This window comes from Chiloscyllium punctatum, chromosome 2, assembly GCF_047496795.1.
Source record: "Chiloscyllium punctatum isolate Juve2018m chromosome 2, sChiPun1.3, whole genome shotgun sequence".
Lineage (NCBI taxonomy): Eukaryota > Metazoa > Chordata > Chondrichthyes > Orectolobiformes > Hemiscylliidae > Chiloscyllium > Chiloscyllium punctatum.
The window spans coordinates 125,803,275-125,829,133 of record NC_092740.1 but is presented as its reverse complement, the minus strand read 5'-3'; the positions used below and the strand labels follow the sequence as shown (position 1 = coordinate 125,829,133).

Here is a 25,859-nt window from a genome sequence, read left to right as displayed (position 1 = left end):
TCCTAATTCGGAACTCCCAGATAGAACGGGGAAGAAAACATTTCTACGGGGAAGAAAAAGTTAAACAACACCCAGAGGTCACCGATTTAAAATAATTGATAAAATAAAGTTATGGGGGGAGAAAGGAGAAAAATGTTTTTTTTTAAAACAGATTTGCTCTTTTTAAAGGTTTGTAGCTATCCTAAAGCATGGTGGAATCAAATTCCAAAATAACCTGCTGACAGGTAGTTTGACACGTACTGGAAGAAAGTTAGCTTCCAGGGTTATGAGGAAGGAGGTTGAGGTGTGAAATGGAACAAGTTTCCAAAAAGTGATCAGACAGGTCAAGTAGCCTCCCATGTTTTGTTGATGATTTTAACATCACCCCACAGCCACACTAGAAGCTGTTTACCCTGGTAAAAAAAAATGCAGGCATGTATTACAAGGTGCATTGTAAATGAGTACAAAACAATGTTTTCTTAAAAACAATTTGATTATTGGGATGAGGAAATTAATCAGCTTTAGCTGGTCATCCTAAAGAAGTGGCACTTGAGCAATACTATCAAACAAGGGTTTGTTACACCCTCAAGGATGGGTGAGGGGGAGTGATGGAAATGGTGGCAGAGTGACAGTGTCCATTGATTTGCAATTCAGAGGAGTAAGCTAATGGCTTGAGGACAAAGGTTCAAATCCCACAAGGGAGTTTAAACCCAATTAATAAAAATCGAGAGCAAGAGCAAGTCTCAGTAATGGTAGCTGTGAACCGGTCATTGATTATTATTGAAAACATGTTCACTGATACCCATTAGGGAAGGGAACCTACCATTCTCAACTAATAGGACTCCAGATTCACTATAATGTAGTTGATTCTGAAACAGCCTAATACTCCAATTCACTCGACAAATACTATCCACACCCCATGGAAGGATAGTAAAATAACAAACACAAACAGAAATTGTTACAGAAACTCAGCAGGCCTGGCAACATCTGTGGAGAGAGAAACAGCATTAATATTTCAAGTCCAGTTACCACTGTTCAAGGACTCCTCTGATGTGGTTGACAGATTTTTAATGAGTAAAGGAATCAAGGGTTTATGGGGAAAAGGCAGGAAAGTGGGATCCCCCAATCTGCGTCACCTTTGATTGCAGCTAACTTTCTGATGACGGGGTACGGTGATTGTGGGGAAGAAAGCAGAATCAGCTGAAATCATATGAGGACATGAGGAGAAGGAGCAGGAGTAGGCCATTTGGTCTTTGGAGGTAAAAACAATGACTGCAGATGCTGAAAACCAAATACTGGATTAGTGGTGCTGGAAGAGCACAGCAGTTCAGGCAGCATCCAACGAGCAGCTCGTTGGATGCTGCCTGAACTGCTGTGCTCTTCCAGCACCACTAATCCAGCATTTGGACTTTGGAGCCTGCTCTAACATTTGATAAGACCAAAGCTGAACTGGTTGTTGTCTCAATTCCACATTCTCTCCCGAACCCTCCCCAACCCCTCTTACCTCCACCCCCACATACTCCACAAAATCTCACTCCTCCAACACCCCTGCCCTCAATTACCCTCCAATCCCTTAACCATCGACCTCAGCTTGGTCATATTCAATGATCCATGCTCAACTGATCTCCGAGTAAGAGAATTCCACAGACTAATCGTATCGGAGAGGAAAATAAAACCTTTTCACCTCAATGTAAAATGGGCATCTTCTGATTTTTAAAACTGTCCCCTCATTCTAGCCTCCCCCACAAGGGGAAATATGCTCTCAATACCCACCCTGTCAAGTCCCCACAGAATCTTCTGTATCAGTAAAGTCACTTCTCATCCTTCTCACCTCCCATGATAGAGCCCTGCTCAATCATTCCTCACAAAACCTCAGATAACCAAATAAACTTCCTCTGAACTGCTTCAAATGCAAACAAATTATTTCTTAAGTAAGATGATCAAAACTCCTACCTTGGGTTTAGCAATTAGTCGGTTACCATCAGAAAAATAATCATGAGAGCTGTTCAGCTAATTATGAAGACGTTGACTTTATTAGTGAACAGAGGAGTAGAGGATTACTGTTGAGCAATGGATTAAGATTTGTTGTAAAAATACCACAGTTAACCAGTCTGGCCTATGACTGAGCCCAGTCCTGTATTACATGGCTGATATCAGTCATCGCTAAGTGGGTGACAGTTGGTGGAATAAGTCCCCATTCTTGAGGCTTGACCACAAAACTTAAGTTGACATTCCCAATGCTGTATCGAGGGAACATTGTTTGATTTCTAAAGGTATTTGACAGAGTCCTTGACAACACACTCAGGAGGATGTGGAAGATCTGAGGGCCAATTTTTGGAACAAGTGTTAATTTATTCCTTTGTGTGTCCTGAGATCAATATAATCAATCATCAGCACGCAAGCAGCACACAGTCGTTAACTCATCCCATTTTATAGAACTTGCTGACGGCAAATTGGTGCCACATTTCCTTCATTCCAAAGTAACTACACTTAAAACAAAATGAAGAAAATGTATAGAAATATATATAAAAATGTATAGAAGAAAGTATAAATGCAAGTTTTTTTTTAAAATTTCAATACCTTTAAGATACCTGGCAACCTATCCAAAGTGAATTGGATAAACAGGTGAAGAGGTCAAAAAATATTGCAAGGCTATGGGGAAATGACGGGAGTGGGACAAACTGGGTGGCTCTTCAAAGAAGCCTCCTTCTAAGTTATACCATTCAATCTTTCTAGTATACTTCAGAAATACAAGGGAGAACAATTTATGCTGGGTTTTCAGTAACCTTGTGGAAAATGATCCCATTACTAGAGTTAACGCAAATAGGTCACCTTACCCTCTGTGCATTAAGCTCGTTGGTGAGTTTCAAGATGTCATTGTGTAAGGTCATGGTTTTGTCTGGGTTATTCCCATCCTGCTGTGAAGGCAAAGTTGTATTGTTGAATCGATTGGTCAGCAATTTCAGACTGCCCCTAGGACTCTTCCGAAATGGAGTTTTCTGCTCTTCCTCCTGCGAATCCTTAACTAAAAAAGACAAACACGGGCCAATTACACCCTACTATACACACAGCAATAGCCTTTTATTAAAATCATTTGGACCCACATCTGTGGGATAAGTCAGTGAGAGCACAGTTCCAACGTCTGTTTCATGTAATTGGGGAATTGTAACCTTCATCCTCAGTGGTGACTAAATTTTAAACCACCATCGATGGATTGACCTTCATTTAAAGAAAATCAGGAATTTTTTCATATATTTTATCAAGTATCTCTGTATTTATGGGATCAAACAGCACAGAGGAAGGCGATTCAGCCCCCAGTAATTATGCTGGCTCTTTGAAAGAGCTCCTATGCCTGCAAACTATTCCATTTCATATATCCATCCAATTCCCTGTCAAAAACTTTTATACCTACTTCTTTTCAGGCAGCTCATTCTCGGTGTAGTAACTCTCCTCATTGCGTCTATGGCTACACTGTCAAGCCAAGGGTCTATAGTCCTTTAGATTAGATCAGCCCATCCCAGGCCAAAGGAGCAAGATTCTGCCCTCTGGGTCAGAAGATTGACAGACCTCTGGCTGACTGTATTGAGGGTGAGCTGCAGGGTTGGAGGCCCTGCATTTCAGGAGAGATTTTAAGTGCCTATCTGCCCTCTTAGACAGACAATCATAAAAGACTCTGCAGCATTATTCAAAGAAAGAACAGGGTGCTCTCACCAGATATCTAAGCCAATACTCAACAAACATTGCGACAAATTTATAACTAAGCTGCCTGTGGGAGCTTGCCTGTGTATTGGTGGCCATGTTTCTTATACTGTCATACTTCAGTTATAAAGAACTTTGGATTATCTGAGGGTTGTGAACAAAACTATATAAATGGCAGTTCTTTTCTTTCTCTTCTAGTCTAAAACAAAAAGAGTGATGACTGCAAGGAGAAAGATGAAGTCCTCCTTAATGTCAATTATGTGTGAACTGTGACAATGAATCCCTTTATTAACTCCAATGCAGATTCTCCAGCATGGAACCATAGGAGCCATTAAACAAACCTACAGTTAACAGAAATACTCAGTTTTCCTTTACACACTCGATAGCAAAGAGAATTACGACAAAACATTGAAAAATGAGCATTTTTTTTTCCGATGTTCCTCCTGCAAACGAAAACCACCACCTACTAAACGAGGTGGAATTCAAACTTCAGCTTTCAAATAGAGAATGTTGCAGGATTTCTTGGCTGGAAAGTTTCCTAAATATTTCAGAAAGGCTTGGAGATCTGCCTGAACATGCCAAACTAATCTTTTACAATAAATCTTAATCCCTTATTTGCTCAATGCTAATCCTTGGTTCCTCTTTTCCACCATGGAATGGATTTGCTAAAGTTGCTAATGAACAAATCACCCATAAGGAAAGACCAGAGGAACTACCACATTTCAGAGCAACAGCAGTGCACACTTGCACTTGCTGGTATAACAGAGTAACATAAAAGATAAAATGATCATCAGGGTTATGAGAGGACCACAGAGATCTACGTACCACAGCTCTGCTCCAGCATCAGATTTCCTACCACACTGAAAAGACAAAGAACACATTCTGAACCTAGATATCTCTGCACTTCAGACTCAAACCCAAGGACCAGATCTCCTCCAAAGAAAACGCAAGGGATGATATTGAAGAAGTATGGTCAACTTTCAAATTAAAAGCCTTGGAAGTTGCCAATGATGTCTTGAGAACATGAAAGAGACTACTGGAACCAATCATCAAATTAAGGAAACTCTAATTTTCCAACATGGCTGGAAAACCGAAATTCATCTGCTAGAGGCAGACACAATGCAATCACTCCAGGAGAATGTGCATGTGCCCCCCCAAGGCTACATATGTGTTCTCACTAATACAAGGAATCTTTCCTGATCAGACATTGAAGTTATCGAAGATTGCTGGGTTGAGTACTTAAGGAGTGCGCTTAATACAGCATTTGTCAATGACTATCACTATGTACATGGCCTGCAAATGGATCACAATCTGTTTTCTGGAAAGTGATTGATGGCAATGGGCTAACCATCAGCTTAAGGAAGACAGAGACACTCCATCTACCATCAAATTCTAACTATAGCGCATCTACCATTAGTATCAATAACACAACCCTGAAAATGGTAGATAACTCAAAAACAATTAGAAATGCCTGCACCAATGAATTACCAGGTTAAGCTCCATTTTAGCTTGTTTTTCAAAAGACTGGAAGGAAAGGAGGTATCAAACTTGCAACAGCACTAGTTTTGTACAAAGCTGCTCTCCTGGGAGGACACAAACATGTGAAGCAGCTCAGCAGATTCTCCAGGAGATGCATATGGAACATCAAGGACAACAAGTGGGAGGACAAACTGGCCAACACCGAGATACTTCAAAGAACAAAAATATCTGGAGAACTTATAAGCAGAGACCAGCTCCAATGCAGTGGACACATAATGTATATGATCACAAACAAAATCTTTAAGGCAGTCACAATTTCACAATGTAAAGCTTAACAAGTTCTATCATTAATCACTATTGTGCAACTACCAGATTAGTGTAAATATATAGGAGGAATCTGCTACCCACATCTCATCTGAAAAAAATGTGACTCCAGACTCATTGCAATATTGGTGGTTCTTGATTGCCTTCTTGAATGTCCTAGCAAAACACTAAATAATTTTCCATTGCACACCCCTAATTGCCCTTCAGAAGGTCAACATTTTGAACCATTGCTATCTGTATTGTGTAGGCACAACTAGAGTGCTGTTAGAAAGCGATTTCCAGGGCTTTGACCAGAGATGATACAGAAGCAGCAACATATTTCCAAGTCAGAATGAAGTATGGCTTGAAGGGGAAACTTATAGGTGATGGTGTTCCCTCATCCAAAGTCCTTGTCCTTGGAGGTAGTAGATGTCATGAGATTGGGACATGTTGTCGATGAGTTACTGGAGTGCATCTTGAATGTAGCACACTGCTTCCATTTGATGTCCACAGATGGGGTGCCAGTTAAGCGTGCTACTTTGTCCTGCATGGTGTTGAGCTTCCTGAGTATTGTTGGAGGCATCATCAGTTAGAAAAGTGTGGAGAATGTCACATTGTACTCCTAATATGTGTCTTGTAGATTCTGGGGAGTTGGGTCATCAGTTATTCGCCTGCCACAGACAGCTCATTACCACTGTTCAAGTGCAATGAATGTTGACCCGTGCCAATGATTCTCATTATAGAACAGCAAAATAAATTAATTTAATGATCTCCTTGGTTGTGTGTGTGTGTGTATGTGTGTGTGTGTCAGAGTCGTCCCGGGGGGTCAAAATTTAAACAAAGGCAAGCAATTCAGTATGTAAATAAGCTGTCTAAAGCAGAATTTGCTGGAGATGCATCAGAAAACCTTGATCCCATAGAGTCCAATGTTCCTCTGATAAGTCTGATCCTGGTGCTGGACCTATCCTCACAGGCCTTATCAAAAGCAGCAGTGAAACATCGTTCTCAACTCGGTACTTTCCAGCTAAGTTCTTTCCAAGAGTCACATTACTTCCAATCTGCACCCACTATGATTCAGGAAAAACGCAAATAAAAGGTCGATAAATCAATGAGTGGCAAATCACTATAGTCCACTGAGGTGAGGAGTACAGATGCTTTTGGAAATGCAAGCAGGTTAGTTTTTGATTGTTATCTGGACGTATTATACATTGTAGCCCTACCTGATATGTCTCCTTCCTTGCTCTGGGATACATCTTGTCCAGTCTCATTTGGTCCCTTATTAATTTCTTCAAAACAGGTCTTACTTTCTCTAAATGACTTGCTTCTGGAGAACTGAAACACAGTTTTAGAACCAAGATTCCTGTTTGGGGGAAAATGAACAAATAACAACCAAATTAACAAAGTTAGAGTGGTGACTCGATTAAGCAAATCTTCAAATTTCTAAGTCCAAGGTCAGTGCATGTATTCTATTGACATTAAAATCGCTTAGGGCCTTTCCACTTGAAATTGAAGATGCCAAACCATAAACACAGTTAATGCAGCCGAAGAACAAGTCATTTGGCCTAACTAGTTCATGCTGCAGCTAAGTCTCCTCCTTCCCACTTTAACTCATCAATCAGTACATCCTTATTCCTTTCTGTTTCACGTGTTCTTCTTGCATTTAAGGGGCAGCATCGGTGCTATTCACCTCAAGGACTTCCTGTGGTAGTGAGTTCCATATTCTCACCACTCTCCAGATAAAGTTTTTTTCCCCCGAATTCCCTACTGGTGATTTACCAGTGACTGGAATGGACCCACAATGGCCCTGGGTCATTTCAGGTTGGGTGAAAAGAAATAAAGCAACAAAGTTTCCCATTTCAACCCTGAGTGAGAGAATAGCTTTTTGAACAATTGTGTGTACATGCCCTAGGAAACAATAGTATGGGATAATATTGTAAGAATTTGTAATCCTGAGACACAAATGTGAATCGCATTACAGCAATTAGGGAACTATATTTGCAGAAATCATCTAACTTGTTATCTAAATCCATTCCGGTTCACAAATTTCTGGGAGGGAAGGAAATCTGCCACCCTTAGCTGGTCCAACCTATAGCTAAGTCCCGATCCATTGTCATTGTCTCCTAGCTGCCATCTGCACTGGTCTAACAATCCACTCATTGTCAGAAGGAGCTTTAGCACCACCTCGTGAAGGGCAATGAGGAAATGCCAGCATTATGCACATCCTTTGAATGCAGAGTCAGCTTATCTGATCTGGACTGTACCTCACATAGTTGACTAAGTGCCGGTAATTGCTGATGTCACAATCCATTTGAGAAATGGGCAGCCAATGCAAATATCTGAAACACCACCCACTGCTCAGGAGGTGCCCAGAATTGGTGATGAAGTTGACGAAATATTTTCCTGCAGGCCTCTTCAAACAGCAAAATCTCCCATGGGAGCCTGGGACAGCATATCCAGCTGGCAAACCAGACTGAAAATTTGGGGAAATGCCAAAAAAAAAAAGCAGCTTTTTGGAGAAAATGAAATGAATCAGAATTGCCTATTCCACTGACAGTTGCTGTGAGCAGCAACCTCTGCTTCTGAACTTCAGGCAGCTTTGTGGTTTGCTGGTGGTCAATGAAAACTGAAGGAGCTTATTTTTTAAAAGCCCACTGGAATACTACAAAGCTGTTTGAAGTTCATCAGCAGCAATTCCCACTCGGTGCAACTGTCAGTGGGATTGGCTATTAGAGTCATAGAGATGTACAGCACAGAAACAGACCCTTCGGTCCAACTCATCCATGCTGATCAGAAATCCTAACTGATTCTACTGCCATTTGCCAGCACTTGGCCCATATCCCTCTAAACCCTTCCTATTCATATACCCATCCAGATGCCTTTTAAATGCTGCAATTGTACCAGCCTCCACCACTTCCTCTGACAGCTCATTCCATAAGGTTGCCCCTAAGGTTCCTTTCTATCTTTCCCCTCTCACCCTAAACCTATGCCCTCTAGTTCTGGAATCCCCCACCCCAGGGAAAAGACTTTCCCTATTTATCCTATCTATGCCCCTCATGATTTTGTAAACCTCGAGAAAGGTCACCCTTCAGCCTCTGACACTCCCAGGAAAACAGCCCCAGCCTATTCAGCCTCTCCTGTAGCCCAAATCCTCCAACCCCGACAACATCCTTCCAATAGGAAGGAGACCAGAATTGCATGCAATATTCCAACAGTGGCCTATCAACATCTGCAACATGACCTCCCAACTCCTGTACTCAATACTCTGACCAATAAAGAAAAGCATACCAAACGCCATTGTCACTATCCTATCTACCTGCGACTCTTCTTTCAAGGAACTATGAACCTGAACTCCAAGGTGTCTTTATTCAGCAACACTTCCTGGGACCTTATCATTAAGTGTATAAATCCTGCTCAGATTTGTTTTTCCAAAATGCAGCACCTCACGTTTATCTAAATTAAACTCCATCTGCCACTCATCAGCCCAATGGCCCATTTGACCAAGATGCTGTGGTACTCTGTGGTAACCTTCTTTACTGTCCACTACACCTCCAATTTTGCAAAGTTACTAACAATGCCTCCTTTGTTCACATCCAAAAATCATTTATATAAATGAAGAAAAGTAGTGAACCCAGCACTGATCCTTGTGGCACACCAATGGTCACGGGCCTCCAGTCTGAAAAGCAACCCTCCACCACCCTCTGTCTTCTACCTTCGAGCCAATTCTAAAGAACAAAAGAAGAACAATGAAAATTTACAGCCCAGAAACAGGCCCTTCAGCCCTCCAAGCCTGAGCCGATCCAAATCCATTGTCTAAACCAATCGCCCAATTCCTAAGCATCTGTATCCCTCTGCTCCCCATCTACTCATGCATCTGTATCCAAATGGCTAGTTCTCCCTGTATTCCATGAGATCTAACCTTGCTAACCAGTCTCCCATGGGGAACCTTGTCAAACACCTTAATGAAGTCCATTAAGATCCCGTCAACCACTCTGCCCTTATCAATTCTCATTGTTACTTCTTCAAAAAAAAACTCAATCAAGTTTGTGAGACACACATTTTTTCCCACACACGAAACTATGCTGACTATCCCTAATCAGTCCTTGCCTTTGCAAATACATGAAAATCCTGTCCCTTAGGATTCCCTCCAACAACTGGCCCACCACAGATGTCAGGCTCATTGGTTTACAGTTCCAAGATTTGTCCTTACCACCTTTCCTAAATAGTGGTACCATGTTAGCCAGCCTCCAGTCTTCCGGCACTTCACCTGTGACTATCGACAATACAAATATCTCAGCAACGAGCCCAGCAATCACTTCCTTACCTTCCCACAGAGTTCTACAGTGCACCTAAATCAGGCCCTGGGAATTTATCCACTTTTATGCAATTCAAGATATCCAGCACCTCCTCCTCTGTAATATGGACATTTTTCAAGATGTCACCATCTATTTCCCCACATTCCACATCTTCCATGTCTTTCTCCACAGTAAACGCTGATGCAAAATACTTGTTTAGTATCCACCCATCTCTTGCAGCTCCACACAAAGGCCGCCTTGCTGATCTTTGAGGGGCCCTATTCTCTCCCTAGCTATCCTTTTGTCCTTAATGTATTTGTAAAAACCCTTTGGAGTCTCCTTAATTGTATTTACCAAAGCTATCTCATGTCCCCATTTTGCCCTCCTGATTTCCCTCTTAAGTATACCTCTACTGCCTTTATACTGTTCTAAGGATTCACTCGATCTCCCCTGTCTATACCTAACTTATGCTTCCTTCTTTTTCTTAACCAAACCCTCAATTTCTTTAGTCATCCAGCATTCCCTATACCTACCAGCCTTGCCTTTCACCCTGACAGGAATATACTTTCTTTGGAGTCTCATTATCTCACTTCTGGAGGCTTCCCATTTTCCAGCCATTCCTTTACCTGTGAACATCTGCCCCTATTTAGCTTTTGAAAGTTCTTGCCTAAAACTGTCAAAATTAGCCTTCCTTCAATTTAGGACGTCAACTTTTAGATCTGGTCTATCCTTTTCCATCACTATTTTAAAACTAATAGAATTATGGTCGCTGGCCCCAAAGTGCTCCCCCACTGACACCTCAGTCACCTGCCCTGCCTTATTTCCCAAGAGTAGGTCAGGTTTTGCACCTTCTCTAGTAGGTACATCCACATACTGAATCAGAAAATTATCTTGTACACACTTAACAAATTCCTCTCCATTTAAACTTAATACTTCCTCTCCTTAACACTATGGCAGTCCCAGTCTATGTTTGGAGTGTTAAAATCCCCTCCCATAACCACCCTATTATTCTTACAGGTAACTGAAATCTCTACCAATTTGTTTCTCAATTTCCCACTGACTATTGGGGGAGTGGGGGGGGGGGGGTGGAGGGGTTCTGTAATACAATCCCAAGGTGATCATCCCTTTCTTATTTCTCAGTTCCAGCGAACTAAATTCCCTGGTTGTATTCCCAGGAATATCTTCCCTAAGTACAGCCATAATGCTATCCCTTATCAAAAACACCGCCCTCTCTTGCCCCCTTTCTATCCTTCCTATAGCATTTGTATCCTGGAAAGTTGGGCTACCAGTCCTGCCCATCTCTGAGCCACGTCTCTGCAATTGCCAAAGATATCCCAGTCCCATATCCCTAATCATGCCGTGAGTTCATCTGCTTTACCTCTTGCATTGAAGTAAATGCAGTTTAATTTATTAGTCCTATCTTGTTGTCTACTTTGTTCCTTCCTGCCCTGACTGCTTGACTTTCTCCCTTTCCCAAGTGTACCAGTCTCAGATTGATCTCTTTCCTCACTATCTCCCTGGGTCCCATCCACATTTTACTACCCTCAAGGATCTCCTTTTTAAATTCCTGACTAACTTTCTATATTCTCCGTACAGAATCTCATCCTTTTCCCTACCTATGTTGTTGGTGCCAATGTGTACAATGACCTCCTGCTGGTCCCTGTCCCCTTTGAAAACATTCTGCACCCTCTATGAGGCATCCTTGATCCTGGCACCAGGGAGGCAAGACACCATTCTGATTTTTCACTGCTGGCCGCAGCAACATCTGTCTGTGCATCTGACTAGAGATTCCCCTATCACAATCAATCGCTTGGAACCTGATGTACCCCTCATTACATTTGGGCCTGTCATGATACCAGAAACTTGGCTGTTCATGCTACATTCCTCTGACAGTCCATCACCCCCACATTATCCAAAATACCATACATATTTGAAGTGCAGATAGCCACAAAAGACTTCTACATTGCCTGCCTACCTCTCCTACCTTTCCTGGAGTTAACCCATCTATCTGACTGCATCTACACTTTTTTCCTTTCCTATAATTGTGATCAATCATACCCCCTTGGTCTTGTAAACTCCTCATTGCCTCTTACTGTCACTCCAACCGATCTATTCGATCTGACAGGGTTCGCAACCAAAGACACTTCCTGCAGACACAACCATCATTAGCATGTAAACTTTCCCTAAACTCCCATATCCGACAGGAAGAGCACATCACTCTACTAAATGCCATCTTTGCTCCTTCACAAATCTACAGACCCAGAAAATAGCACCATCTTATTGCTGTAAAAAAAAAAGTGTCCCAGGCTAACTTAATAGTTATGGTTTATATTTTTAAAATTTAACCAAGAGGAGACCGATCTCACTATAACATGCAAACAAGAAAGAACCCACTCTACTCACTACTGTAGACTTAGAGCAAGACTATACATAACAACTATTCACTTATCTGTTCCTGTGCTGTGAGCTCTCCCACACAGGTTCCTCGAAGGTCAGTTGTGAATTTCACGGCTTGCTAAGTTTTCCTAGATGCACTTCAATGCGCGGAGATACATGAATTCAAACATCAAGGCAGTAACTGTGCAGATTCACTGCTGTGTCAGTTAGCAGTTTGGGTTTCTTTTTCTCTCTCTCTCTTGACCATGTACCACATATTGTCAAGATTACAGTGATGCTGGAAAAGCACAGCAGGTCAGGCAGCATCCGAGGAGCAGGAAAATTGACTGTTTCAGGCAAAAACCCTTCACTAGGAATGAGGCTGGGAGGTTTGGGGGTGGAGAGATAAATGGGAGCGGATGGGGCTGGGGAGAAGGTAGCTGAGAGTGCAATAGGTGGATGGAGTTGGAGATAAAAGGGATAGGTCAGAGGGGAGGGTGGAGTGGTTAAGTGGGAAGGAAAATTGACAGGTGGGACAGGTCAGAGCTCGAAGGTTAGAACTGGGGTAAGGTTAGGGGGGGGATAAATGAGGAAATTGGTGAAGTCCACATTGATGCCACGGGGTTGGAGGGTCCCGAGGTGGAAGGTGAGGCGTTCTTCATCCAGGCATCGGGTCGTGAGGGAGTGGCGATGGAGGTGGTTCAGGACTTGCATGTCCTCGGCAGAGTGGGAGGGAGAGTTGAAATGTTCGGCCACAGGGTGGTGTGGTTGATTGGTGCGGGTGACCCGGAGATGTTCTCTATAGCGCTCTGCAAGACGACATCCAGTCTCTCCAATGTAGAGGAGACTGCATCGGGAAATGAAATGTGTGGAAGTGCAGGTGAAATTTTAATGGATGTGGAAGGCTCCTTTGGGGCCTTGGATGGAGTTGAAGGGGGAGATGTGGGTGCAGGTTTTGCAATTCCTGCGGTGACAAGGGAGGGTGCCAGGAGGAGAGGGTGGGTTGTTGGGGGGTGTAGACCTGACCAGGTAGTCATGGAGGGAACGGTCTTTATGGCAAGCAGATAGGGGTGGGGAGGGAAATATATCCCTGGTGGTGGGGTCTGTTTGAAGGTGGTGGAAATGTTGGATGATGTGATTTATGCAGACATTGGTAGGGTGGAAGGTGAGGAGCAGGAGGTTCTGTCCTTGTTGAGGTTAGAGGGGTGGGGTTCGAGGGCGGAGGTGTGGGACGTGGATGAGATGTGTTGTAGGGCACCTTCAACCATGTGGGAAGGGAAATTGCAGTCTTTAAAGAAGGAGGCCATCTGGTGGAACTGGTCCTCCTGGGAGCAGATATGGTGGAGGGAGAGGAATTGGGAATACAGGACAGCATTTTTGCAAAAGGTAGGGTGGGAGGTGGTGTAATCCAGGTAGCTGTGGGAGTCAGTGGGTTTGTAAAGAATGTTAGTGTTGAGTCGGTCATCGTTGATGGAGATGGAATGACCCACTCTGCCCTCCCACTCTGCCGAGGACATGCAAGTCCTGGGCCTCTGTCATCTCCAGTCCCTCACCACCTGATGCCTGGAGGAAGAACGCCTTATCTTCCATCTCAGAACCCTCCAACCCCAGGGCATCAATGTGGACTTCACCAGTTTCCCTTCCCCCACCTTACCCCAGTTCCAACCTTCCAGCTCAGCATTATCCTCATGACCTGTCCTTCTTCCTTCCCACCTATCTGCTCCAGCCTCCTCTCTGACTTATCACCATTACCCCTACCTCCATCCACCTATTGCACTCTCAGCTACCTTATCCCCAGCCCCACCCACCCCCTCTCCCATTTATCTCTCCACCCCTAAGGCTCCCAGCCTCATTCCTGATGAAGGGCTTTTGCCTGAAATAGTCAATTTTCCTGCTCCTCGGATGCTGCCTGATCTGCTGTGTTTTTCCAGCACCACTTTAATCTTGACTGTAATGTCCAGCATCTGCAGTACCCGCCTCCACAAGTGTGCCGCCTATTGTCTATTCTTTTTTAAAGTGCCATTGTTTTGACTTTTTCTAATTTTAAGTCAGCTAATGAGCCATGAAGGTACCTAAAGGACTTGGCCACTCTCAGAAACTCCATTTTCTATTTTTCCAAATAATGACGATTGTCAATCAAACTGACAAGTTGCCCTGCATAAGGTCTGACTGTAATGTTGTGATTGGAGGAGCAGTGATTGCAGGAGCCATGGAGCTGCTTTTCCAATCACAGACTCTAACTCTGCCAATCAGAGATTCTGTATCAGGAAGAGCAGTCCAAGCCACAGAGAGAGAATCTGTGATTGGAGGGACAGCAAGTGCAAAAATGACAGAATCTGTGATTGAAACAGAAGCTCTCCTCTGCCCATGTACCATTTCTCCAATCACCACTTAGGCTGGTCCCAGGAGATTTCAGCTTGTTCTCTCCTGTTGAATAGTTATTGATAGCAGTGGCTGAAGCTAGGACTTTGATATCTCACTCTCATTCCCCCCCTGAGGAACATTACCTCTCTTATGCAATAGTCCCATGATCTGAGAGCTATCAAGCACTTGGTCTTGAAGTGGGTGCTTTTCCTAATATTAAACAAGTTCTCCAGGTGGTCCAAATGCTTAACAGCTCCTCCACTGTGTTCCCTTTATAAACTAACGCTTTAAACATTCAATTATCAAACAATTCTCCATGACTTTAATCATTGTTCTTATTAATATTTAGGTTCAACTTTCTCCTTGTTCTGTTAATATTGGTAAAAAAAAAATTAGATTATGACTGGGACTAAAGTAAAACCAAAGGCATTATTCACATAAGGTGTGTTTAAACTACTTTTACAGTCTGCTAACCCCACCAGTTTAGAGGATTTGCATGTTGCGAATTAGCAGCATAAATATAATTAAAAGTGGCTCCAAAATCTGAATCTATAACATGCTCCACCTAGTTTCAAGTTTATCTAATTTAACCCTCTCCATTTCATTGCTGCTCAGTGGTTCTCTTTATTGTGAGGATTTTCCTCATTGAGCTATTCTGCAGATGATAGTCTTTCATTATAAATACAGCATGCTCTGCCTATTGTTACTCAAGGAACATTTTGTTTTTTCTGTATGCAGGTGTGTCTGTGCCCATGTGTATGCTTGTTTGTTAATGCAGCCTCCCTGATGAATAAAAAAAAAGTTCACATGGCCATTGTAAGGGCAGAAAGGAGGGCTAAACAGGACAGGGAAAGCAAGGCTGAAAACTCCCCCCAGGCACAATACACTTTCACCAATCCTAGAAATGCCAAATTAGATAGCACAGAGCAAAGTTATTTTTGTGGCTCATTGCACCTTATCTGACTCTTTAATAAAGCTGTCGAATTTGTCCCATTCCACAACACCCCTTTTCCCAGAGTCCTGCCAACATTTCTCAATGCAGAACGATGCTCAATGGGTTAGCAGTGCTGCCACACAGCATCAGGGACATGGGTTCGATTCCACCCCCAGGTGACTGTCTGTGTGGAGTTTGCTCATTCTCCCCATGTCTACATGGGTTTTCTGTGGGTGCTATGGCTTGTTCCCACGCTCCAAAGATGCACAAGTTAGGTGGATTGGCCATTCTAAATTGCCCTGTGGTGTCCAGGGATGTGCAGGTTAGGAGGGATTAGGGTTACAGAGATAGGTTAGCAGGGTGTGTCTGTCTGGGATACTCTTCAGAGGGTGGTTGTGGACCTGGTGGTCTGAGTGGCCTGCTTCCACACTGCAGGTTCTATGATCAAATATGTGCCCGACACCTTTTGTAAATTACTGCTCAATCTTCTTCCACCATCCTCTCAGGTAACATATTCCAGACCATAACCCTCTGCACATCCTATACAGCCCCGCTGAAAAGTACTGTAATGTCAAAACCACTTACTGGATTTCTGTTCCCAGATGTTTGAGAGAGATGTTGTGGAAGGTAGTGGGCTGCAGGGGGACTGGGAGAGAAGCTGCTTCCACTCCGACAAGACCAGTAGGTGTTTTCACGGGATCCATGAACTCATCTGTTTCCTCTGAAGAAAATGAGAATTTTTTTTAAACACCCTCATTAAAAATGCATGAAAATGTCACTCACTTGTCATCCGTGCTGATCATTTCCAAATTTATGCTTTCTAAAACTCAATTGTCTGTTCCCATTTTTTTCCAAGCAAGGTTTTTCATTCGCTATTCCAAATGCCAAACCAGACAAATTTTATAGGCTTTCATACTTAGAAGTAATGACTTCAAAACTTTGTACAGGCCACAATCAGTCCATTTTTGTTAATGTGTGCTCATAAGGAACAAGGTTACTTAGAATTACAAAGATTTACAGAATAGAAACAAGCTGTTCAGCAATAAACCAAACCACTAGCCCTAAGCAGCTCTTTATGCTGTACAACACTTAAAAAGTTAGCATAAACATTCAATAGCATACACAGTCAGTAGGGAAATTGACTGTTGGTCTTTATTTGAAATAGAATGGGATAAAAATTTGGGGGGGGGGGGGGGGTCTTGCTAAAATTATACAAAGCACTAGTCAGACCACATCTGGAATATCTGAACAGTTTTGAACCCCTAACCTAAAGAAAGATGTACTGGCATCAGAGGCAGTCCAGAGAAAGTTCACTAGGTTGTTTGCAGATGTGGAGGAGAGAATGCAGATTCAGCTTGTAGTCATTGGAATTTAGAAGAATAAGATGTGATTTTGTTGATAAGCGTAAGTGTTTTAGGGGACTTGGCAGGGTAAGTGCAGAAAGATTGTTTGCCCTTGTGGGAGAGTCTAAGACCAGACAACATAATCTCAGAATAAGGGAATCAATGTTTAAGGCAGAGATAAGGAGTAAATTCTTCTCTCAGCGGGTAGTGAATCTGTAGCATTCTTTATGACATAAAAACTGGGTCACTAAATATATTCAAGGCTGAGACAGACAGGTATTTTCATCAGTAAAGCAATCAAGGGTTATGGAGATAAGACAAGAATGTGGAGTTGAGGATAATCAGATAAGCCAATATCTCTTGGGATGACATAGCAGACTCAATGGCTGAATGGACTGCTTCAGTTCCTATTCCTTATGGTGTTATGGTCAAGCCTCCTCACATCTTTTGTCATTTAAATTTACCATCATAACTGTCTATTCTCTTCTCTCTCATGTGCTTTCCTCATTTCCCCTTAAATGTATTGATACTATTCACTTCAATCACTCACTATGTTAATGAGTTCTATATTCTCACTGGACAAAAAAACCTTCTTATGAATTATCTCTTGGAGACTATTTTATATTGATGGTCTCTGGTCCTGATCTTTCCCACAGAGGAAACAGCCTGTCTGTATCCACTCTATCAAATCCCTTTAGAATTTTAAGACCTCCATTTTGGTCACTCCTCAGCTTTCTGTTTTCAAGAAAGGAGACCCAGCTTGTTAATCCTTTCATGATATCTACCTATGCAATACTTCAACCATGTGTCTCTTTTCAACAGTGTTTATGTTCTGTACTACTAATCAATTATTTGTAACTTTTCAGTAGACCCTTTTCATAATATGACAACCAGTACATTATGCAGTAATTTATTTGTAATCCAACTAAAATTCAATGCAGGTTTAGCATAAAAGTTACTTTTCCATTCTATCCCTGCAGAAAAAAAATAAAACCCAACACTTAGTTTGCTTTTTATTTCACGCACAGCATGGGCTTTTATTGATTGATGTACCTGTACTCAGAGATCCCCTTTATTCGTCCATCTCACCTAGACTGGGAACTTCTAAGAAATTAGTGACATCTCTCCTCTTCCTACTAACTGTAGTGCCTCACAATCATTGCAATGAATTTCATTGGCAGACTGCTTACGCATTCTGCAAAATTTATATATTTCTTCCAGCCCTCCTCAGTATTGACTATTCCCTCTGTTTGTTATCATTCATAAATTTAGAAGTGGTGACATGGACACTTGAGGATGCTGAAGACATTGTTGTGTGTATTAACACAAGTAATACTGCTTGGTTCACTGTGGGTCCCATTTGTGAACATGTGCATACAGGAGTCTTTCCTGGTTTGCACAGCCAATAAGTTATTATTGCATAATATTTAAATCCCTGAAACACAATGGGTGCGTAGGAACCCATATCTGAAGTCACCATTTCCATGTGACTTGTGCATGCAGTGAGATCCCACAAGCAGTAGTATAATCATCACAGAGTTATAGAGATGTACAGCACGGAAACAGACCCTTCGGTCCAAGCCATCAATGCCGACCAGATATCCCAACCCAATCTAGTCCCACCTGCCAGCACCTGGCCCGTATCCCTCCAAACCCTTCCTATTCATATACCCATCCAAATGCCTCTTCAATGTTGTAACTGTACCAGCCTCCACCAATTCCTCTGACAGCTCATTCCATACACGCACCACCCTCTGCATGAAAATGTTGCCCCTTAGGTCCCTTTTACATCTTTCCCTTCTTACCCTAAGCCTATGCCCTCTAGTTCTGGACTCCCATCCTATCCATGCCCCTCGTAATTTTGTAAACCTCTATAAGATCACCCCTCAGCATCCAATGCTCCAGGGAAAACAGCCCCAGCCTGTTCAGCCTCTCCCTGTAGCTCAGATGCTCCAACCCTGGCAACATCCTTGGAAATCTTTTCTGAACCCTTTCAAGTTTCACAACATCTTTCCGATAGGAAGGAGACCAGAATTGCATGCAATATTCTAACAGTAGCCTAACCAATGTCCTGTACAGCCACAACATGACCTCCCAACTTCTGTACTCCGTACTCTGACCAATAAAAGAAAGCATACCAAAAGCCTTCTTCACTATCCTATCTACCTGCGACTCCACTTTCAAGGAGCTATAATGGAGAAATTTTGACCACAGCATCATGCACTTATTCAATATAATGGCCATGAGGTCAACTGAATGCACTTGGCGGGGTAGACGAGGCATTTAACACCTGACAATGCAGCATTCATTCAGTGTGACACTGAGTGTCAGATTAGATTTTATGGTCAGATATCTGAAATGGAATTTGAACTCACATCTTCCTACTCAGGCAAAGACCACTATCTAGTGAGCCAAGGCAAGCAACGTCCTGACATACAGAAATTATCCAGCATAATAATACAAAAATGCAAGCTAGAAACAGAAAGAATGCATTTTAATTTATAAAGATTGAATTATCTTGAATCAAGCATACGTAACAACAATAAACAGTTTGCCAACAATGTTTAGCACTGAAAGGATACCACATTGCAGATTAATTTACTACATCCATTGAGTAGAGGGATTGGGACATCCGGCGGGTCGGTGTGGACTTGTTGGGCCGAAGGGCCTGTTTCCACACTAAGTAATCTAATAAAATCTAATAATAAAAAAATGCCCAAACATATAGTTTAGTACCTCAGTTCTGCTTCACTCTTCTCCTGATAATCGGCAGTACTGAATTTGTTTTTAGACAGTTGCTGTTCCCTTTCTTTGTATAAAAAAACTGCTTAATTTAGATTTAAAAAGAAAACCAAGAAAATATTCTGTTGCGAAAATGAGTCCACCAAATAGATGGTGCAAGAAAAACTAAAGGAAGGAATAATATTATGTGATTGCCATCTCAACAATCTACAAGTCACAATATTTTCATGGTAAAATTGCTGAGCAGCGGCCACTGCACAATGTTTAAACAAGCTCCAGTTTAACATGGGTAAGAATCCATTGCATTGTACAGCACTACCCTTTTTGCTGACTGCAACTGATTCAGAATAGATCCAGCAACTCAAAACTAGCACCCATGAGGAACTGTGGACCATCGATAACAGCAAAAATGCATTCAACTACAATCTGTAGCCTCATAGATCAGCATATTATTTGCTCTGCGATTATCAAGCTAGGGGACCAACTCTGATTCGATAAGGATCAGCAGATGGCACACCTAGAATATGACATGCCAACAAACGGATGTACAAAACAGGACTTGCGTTTCCACCTTCAGCTAGAAATACCATGCATATGATTCATCAAGGCTTCCACCCATGATCCCCAGCTTCATGCCTGCTGGTCTTCAACCAATTAGGTTCATTCTATATGAAGTAAAAAGAAAAGGTTGAAGACACTGCATTCCGCAAATGCTACAGTCCCTGACAATATTCTGGCAATTGTACAAAAGACTTGTGCTCCAGAACTAGCCAAGTCTCTCTTTAAGCTATGTGACTACAACTACAACACAAGCATATACTTGACCATGTGGAAAATTACCCAGGTATGTTTATACACAAAAGGCAGGACAATCCAACTTGGCCAAACACTCATCGACAAGGCTATCATGTGACACTTGAACAGTATTATCCTGCTCACCAATGCTCAACTTGGTCCGCTCAGTTCCAGATCCCAGTTTGAACCTTAGTTCAAACATGGACAAAAGGACTGAGTTCCAGCATTGAGATGAGAATAACTATGTTTGTCATCAAAGCAGCATTTAACAGAGTGTTGCCTCAAGGAGGAGACAGTAAGGATTGCAGATGCTGGAGATCAGAATCAAAAAGTGTGATGCTGGAAAAACACAGCTAGCCAGGCAGCAACTGAGGAGCAGGAGGGTCGACATTTCGAGCAGGAGATTTTCATCAGGAATATGGGAGGTAGGGGACAACGGTGCTGAGGGATAAATGGGAGGGGCAGGGTAGCTGGGAATGTGATAGGTAGATGAAGGTGGGGATGATTGTGACAGGTTGAAGTGGAGGGTGGAGTGGAGAGGTGGGAAGGAAGATGGACAGGTAGGACAGATCAAGAGGCTGGTGCCGAATTGGAGGGTTGGATGTGTGATAAGGTGGGTTGGGGGAGGTGGAGAGATGAGGAAACTGGTGAAGTTGATGTTGATGCTGTGTGGTTGGAGGGTCCCAAGTTGGAAGATGAGGCATTCTTCCTCCAGGCGTCAGGGTGGCTCAGATTTGGTGGTAGAGGTGGCCCTGGACTTGCATGTCCTACTTGAAAGACCGCAATTTTACCTTCCAGAGAGTCAACAATGCCCTCCAGTGCATCTCCTCCACTTCCCACACCTTTACTCCTGAACATCAACCCTCCAACCTCAAAATGGACAGAACTCCATTGGTCCTCACCTTCCACCTCACCAACCACCAGATACAATGCATCATCCTCTGCCACCTACAGTCAGACCCCACCACCAGAGATACATTTCCCTCCCCACCCTTTTCAGCATTCTGCAGAGACCATTCCCTCCGTGACTCCCTCATTAGCTAACTTGGTACCTTATCTGTCACGTTGGACATTTACTCCCTCCACACACACACAGTACGCCACAGCAATAATGTGCAACAAGATACATTACAATAACTCTCTGAGGCTTCTTTGACAGCACCTTTCAAACACAGACCTCAATCAGTGAGGAGGACAGGCACAGCAGGTACCACATCCCGCGGGTTTCCCTCCAAAGCATACGCCATCCTGAATTGGAACTATATTGCCATTTCTTTACTGTCTCTGGGTCAAAATCCTGGAATGTCCTCCCTCCATCTCTGACAGTGCTAAGGGTTCAAGAAGGCACATCCCCACTGCCATCTGAAGAGAAGTTAGAGATGGGCACTAAATGTTGATTTTGACAATATTGTTCACATGCCTTGAACAAATTATAAAAAAATTATGGTAAAGTTCCTCATCCTCTAACCCCACGTCCTCCTATCTTGATGGGGAAAAACAATTGACTACCAATCTCCAGTCAAAGCCTAACTTGTACACTCTAAAATGTTGAGCATCCCTTTACTGCTTTTGTCACAAAGGCTCTAGTCATAAAACTCAGAATTATGTTTATTTTTATACTAAACGATCCCACACCCAATAGTATAAATAGTAGTGAAAACAGAAAGATGATATTTGCCTTAACTACTTCTCCTTGAAAGTAACTGCATTTTCCTACTCATTGAGCAAAATCAGGAATTTTATGTTATCCCTCCTTCATTTGTTCTGTCTAATCCTCACTTTCTGACAGTTTCTGAAGGACAGCTAGATTGAAGTAAGACAGAGATAGATTTCCAAAACCCTTTGATGATCCATGAAAAACAATTGGGAATTCAAGGACTTATCTCAAACTGAAATAGAGCTGCCAATCAAACACATATACACACAGACACAAATAGTTTCAACTCTCGGGACTGGATTTCCTGGGGTGTCAAACTCAGATCCATTTATCAACGGAGTATAAATTTCTTCTTAATAAAGAATGAGTATTGTGACCAAAGTCCCAACCAAACTAAAGGTGATTGACTAATTTTCTTGACAGTTAAGTCTTGAGCTCAGACTCTTATAAAGGTCAGAGCAACGTGGGCTGTCTGACATGTACAGCAGGAGTTCCAGGGCACTGCCTACAAAGCGAGGGTGAAGATTTCCCCAAATTGCCATGGCCAGGGAAATTGTCAGCAAGGCAACTCTGAACTGATAGTGTTTGGGTATGCAACAGCCTTTTAAATGTAGTGCCTACACCAAGGATACCAGCTGATTCTGGAATGTCCAGTGAGCAGCTAGTTGTTCAGGCTACAGCCCGTGGTAAGGTGGGGTGAATATTGATTTGATTTATTATTGTCACATGTACCAAGTTACAGTGAAAAGTATCATATTGCATGCTAACTAATCAAGTCATACCTTACATAAGTACATGAGGCTTCTAACAAATTCAACACTTAGCCAAAAAATTGTAAGATTCACCCTTATGTATCTAGTATTGGTCGTGTCTTTGGAATTTGTATTATTTAACTATATTCCACTCATTGTAATCCCTGGGAGAAATAATTTTGCTTTTATTGGGATACTTCACTGTAATACATAGAGGCTCAGTTTGCTGAGTAAATAGACTGCTGATTATTGACTGTTGTTTAAAATAGACAGTCTATCTTACAGGAAACAATTTACCATAAATCTTGTTCAAAGTCCCATCCCACCTCCAGTTCATTGTAGGCTAATGAGTTGCAGTCAGAGGTGTCAATGTTCATGAAATGATTTGACAGGAATGTGTGTTATCAATGCAAGGACGGCCATGGGTGCATATGCAGATGATGCCTGTGAAGAATTATTTTCAACTGTGACTTTGGAGGAAAATGTTCTAATTAGCCATTAGGATCACAACAGGCTCAAAGGGCCAAATAGCCTACTCCTCCTAATTCTTATTAGACAGTTAAAGAGCTTGCTGGGCAGGACTGTGCTCATCTGCTGGTCTTGAACCATTGCCCTCTCCAGGATACATCTGTGCATACACAGCTGACATCAGCACTTGCAAACAAGCAGACAACTAAATCCACAGTTTTATTATGTATGCATTTCCGAAAGCCTTATATCAAAGGTCAGTGGAACTTCCAAATGTGTATTTCCTGTGAAGAACACAGTTACAATGAAATATTTTGAGCACTGGCATTTAATTGCAAAACCCTAAAGCCTAGAAAAGGCGTCATGTCAATAATTCCCCCCTGACAACAGGAAACTGAGCTGCACTCAATGCTTTATTTTCATAATTTTTAAAATTCTGATTTCAGTGTTGTGGATTTCTGATTGAAATATTGTTTAATAATGAACTTGGCCTTTCCACAACAAATTTGCTAGAATGATGAACTGTGAGCTGTTGCTTTGGAGGGTGCAAGTCCTTGTGAATTGCAAGCTGGATGGAAAGGAAGCAGATCGCAAAATGTCCGTTGATTTCAGTGACAGGGAGCTGATGCTCAGAAGTCTGTCTCTGCCCTTCTGGTGTCTATATGGACAGTACCCATCTATGTTCCAGGCAGTTGTCATCCTGTTGCTTAGCATTCCCATGCCACTGTTATGCTTTGCTTGTGTACATGTGCAGATGCTCTGCCACCCAGCAGCAGTGTTGACAATAAACATGGTCTTTGTTGTATTACACAACACAAGGCAAATTGGCAAATGGCCTATCTGGCATGAAGAATGTAGGATTGCATGAATGGTTTAGTAAACTCTGTAGACTGAATCAAAGCTATTGGACTCACCAACAAACTGAATACTTGGGAAATGTTTCACTTAACCATTATGAGAAAGAAAAACTAAATTTATCACAATGACCATTGACAGCATAAAAGATCGCTGTCAGAAATGTGATTCAGCTGTGGGGTGGATATTTCTGTACAATAGTCAGGACAATGGCCCAGCAAGTTCTATTTTAGTGGTTAATAAGAATTAGGCGTAGGCAGCCATTCAGCCCTTGGAGCCAGTGGTGATCCTATGGCTATAATTGGAACACCTCTTCCAAAGTCACCTTTGAAAATACAATCTTCACAATTACAGAGTCATAGGAATTTACAGCAGGCGAACAGACCCTTCAGCCCAACTCGTCCATGTCGACCACATATCCTAAATTAATCTTGGATCATTTGCCAGCATTTGGCCCACATCCCTCTAAACCCTTCCTATTCACATGCCCATCCAGATGCCTTTTAAATGTTGTAACTGTATCAGGCTTCACTATTTCCTCTGGCAGCTCTTTCCATACACACCCTACCCTCTGCATGAAAACGTTGTCTCTTCGATCTCTTTTAAATCTTTCCCTTCTCACCTTAAACCTGTTGTTTTGGACTCTCTTACCATGGGGAAAAGACCTATTTACCCTATCCATACCCCTCATGATTTTATAAACTTCTATAAGGTCACCCCTCAACCTCAGACACTCCAGGGAAAATAGCCCAGCTTATTCAGCCTCTCACTATAGGTCAAACCTTCCAAACCTGGCAATATCCTTGTAAATCTTTTGTGCAGCCTTTCAAGTATCACAGCATCTTTTTTTATTAGCAGGGAGACCAGAACTGAATGCAGTATTCCAAAAGTGGCCTAAACAATGTCCAGTACAGCCGTAACATGACATCCCAACTCCTACACTGGATGCACGGACCAATAAAGGCAAACACACCAAACACCTTCTTCCCAACCCTGTCTACCTGCAGCTCCACTTTCAAGAAAGTATGAAGCGCATCTCTAGGTCCCTTTGTTTGGCTACACTCCCCTGAACCTTACCATGAAGTATATAAGTCCTGCCACGATTACTAAAATGCAGCACTTCTCGTAGAATCACACAGGAAGAAAGCAGTCCATAATCCCAAACTAAACTAGTCCCACCTGCCTGCTCCTGGCCCATATCCTTCCAAACCTTTCCTATTCATCAAGTTATGCAACTGTCTTAAATCCCAGAAGACTCAGTACCACAGCCCTTCACAGGAATCTCCAAAACACTGAAGATGTTACCATACAAGGGAGAAAAAGCCTACAAATCAACTTCACAGCTTGAACATACCCACAACCACAGCAACCTGCATCCAAGCTACAAATCTTAACACAAACCTTGTCTTTTAAATGTTGTATTTGTGCCCACATCCACCACTTCCTGAGGAAGCTTAATCCACATGCAAAACTCCCTCTGTAGAAATATTTGCGCCATGTCTTTTTAAAAATCTTTCTCCTCTCACCTTAAAAATGTGCCCCCAGTCTTGAATTCCCATCCTACCATTAACCCTATCCATACCCCTCATGATTTGTTAACCTCTGTGAACGCCACCTCTCAACCATTCTTTAAATTAAACTCCATCTGCCACTTCTTGACCAAATGGCCCATCTGATCAAGTGCCTGCTGTACTCAGAAGTAACCTTATTTGCTGTGCACCACACCATCAATTTTGGTGTCATTAGCAATCTTACTAACCATACCTCCTATATTCACATTGAGATCATTTACATAAATGACAAAAAGCAGTGGACTCAGCA

The 25,859-nt window shown here is 42.4% G+C and overlaps 1 protein-coding gene across 2 annotated transcripts in view; it reads right to left on the bottom strand.

The window, feature by feature from the left end:
- Positions 1-25,859, bottom strand: part of tbc1d2 (TBC1 domain family, member 2) — a 76,588-nt gene that overhangs the window by 30,424 nt on the left and 20,305 nt on the right. For both annotated transcript variants that reach the window (XM_072588145.1, XM_072588146.1), the window contains 3 exons: positions 16,012-16,147; positions 6,681-6,820; positions 2,817-3,004 (listed from right to left, as the gene is read on the bottom strand). In XM_072588145.1, coding sequence (XP_072444246.1) covers positions 2,817-3,004; positions 6,681-6,820; positions 16,012-16,147 — 464 coding nt within the window. The remainder of the gene's footprint in view (positions 1-2,816; positions 3,005-6,680; positions 6,821-16,011; positions 16,148-25,859) is intronic.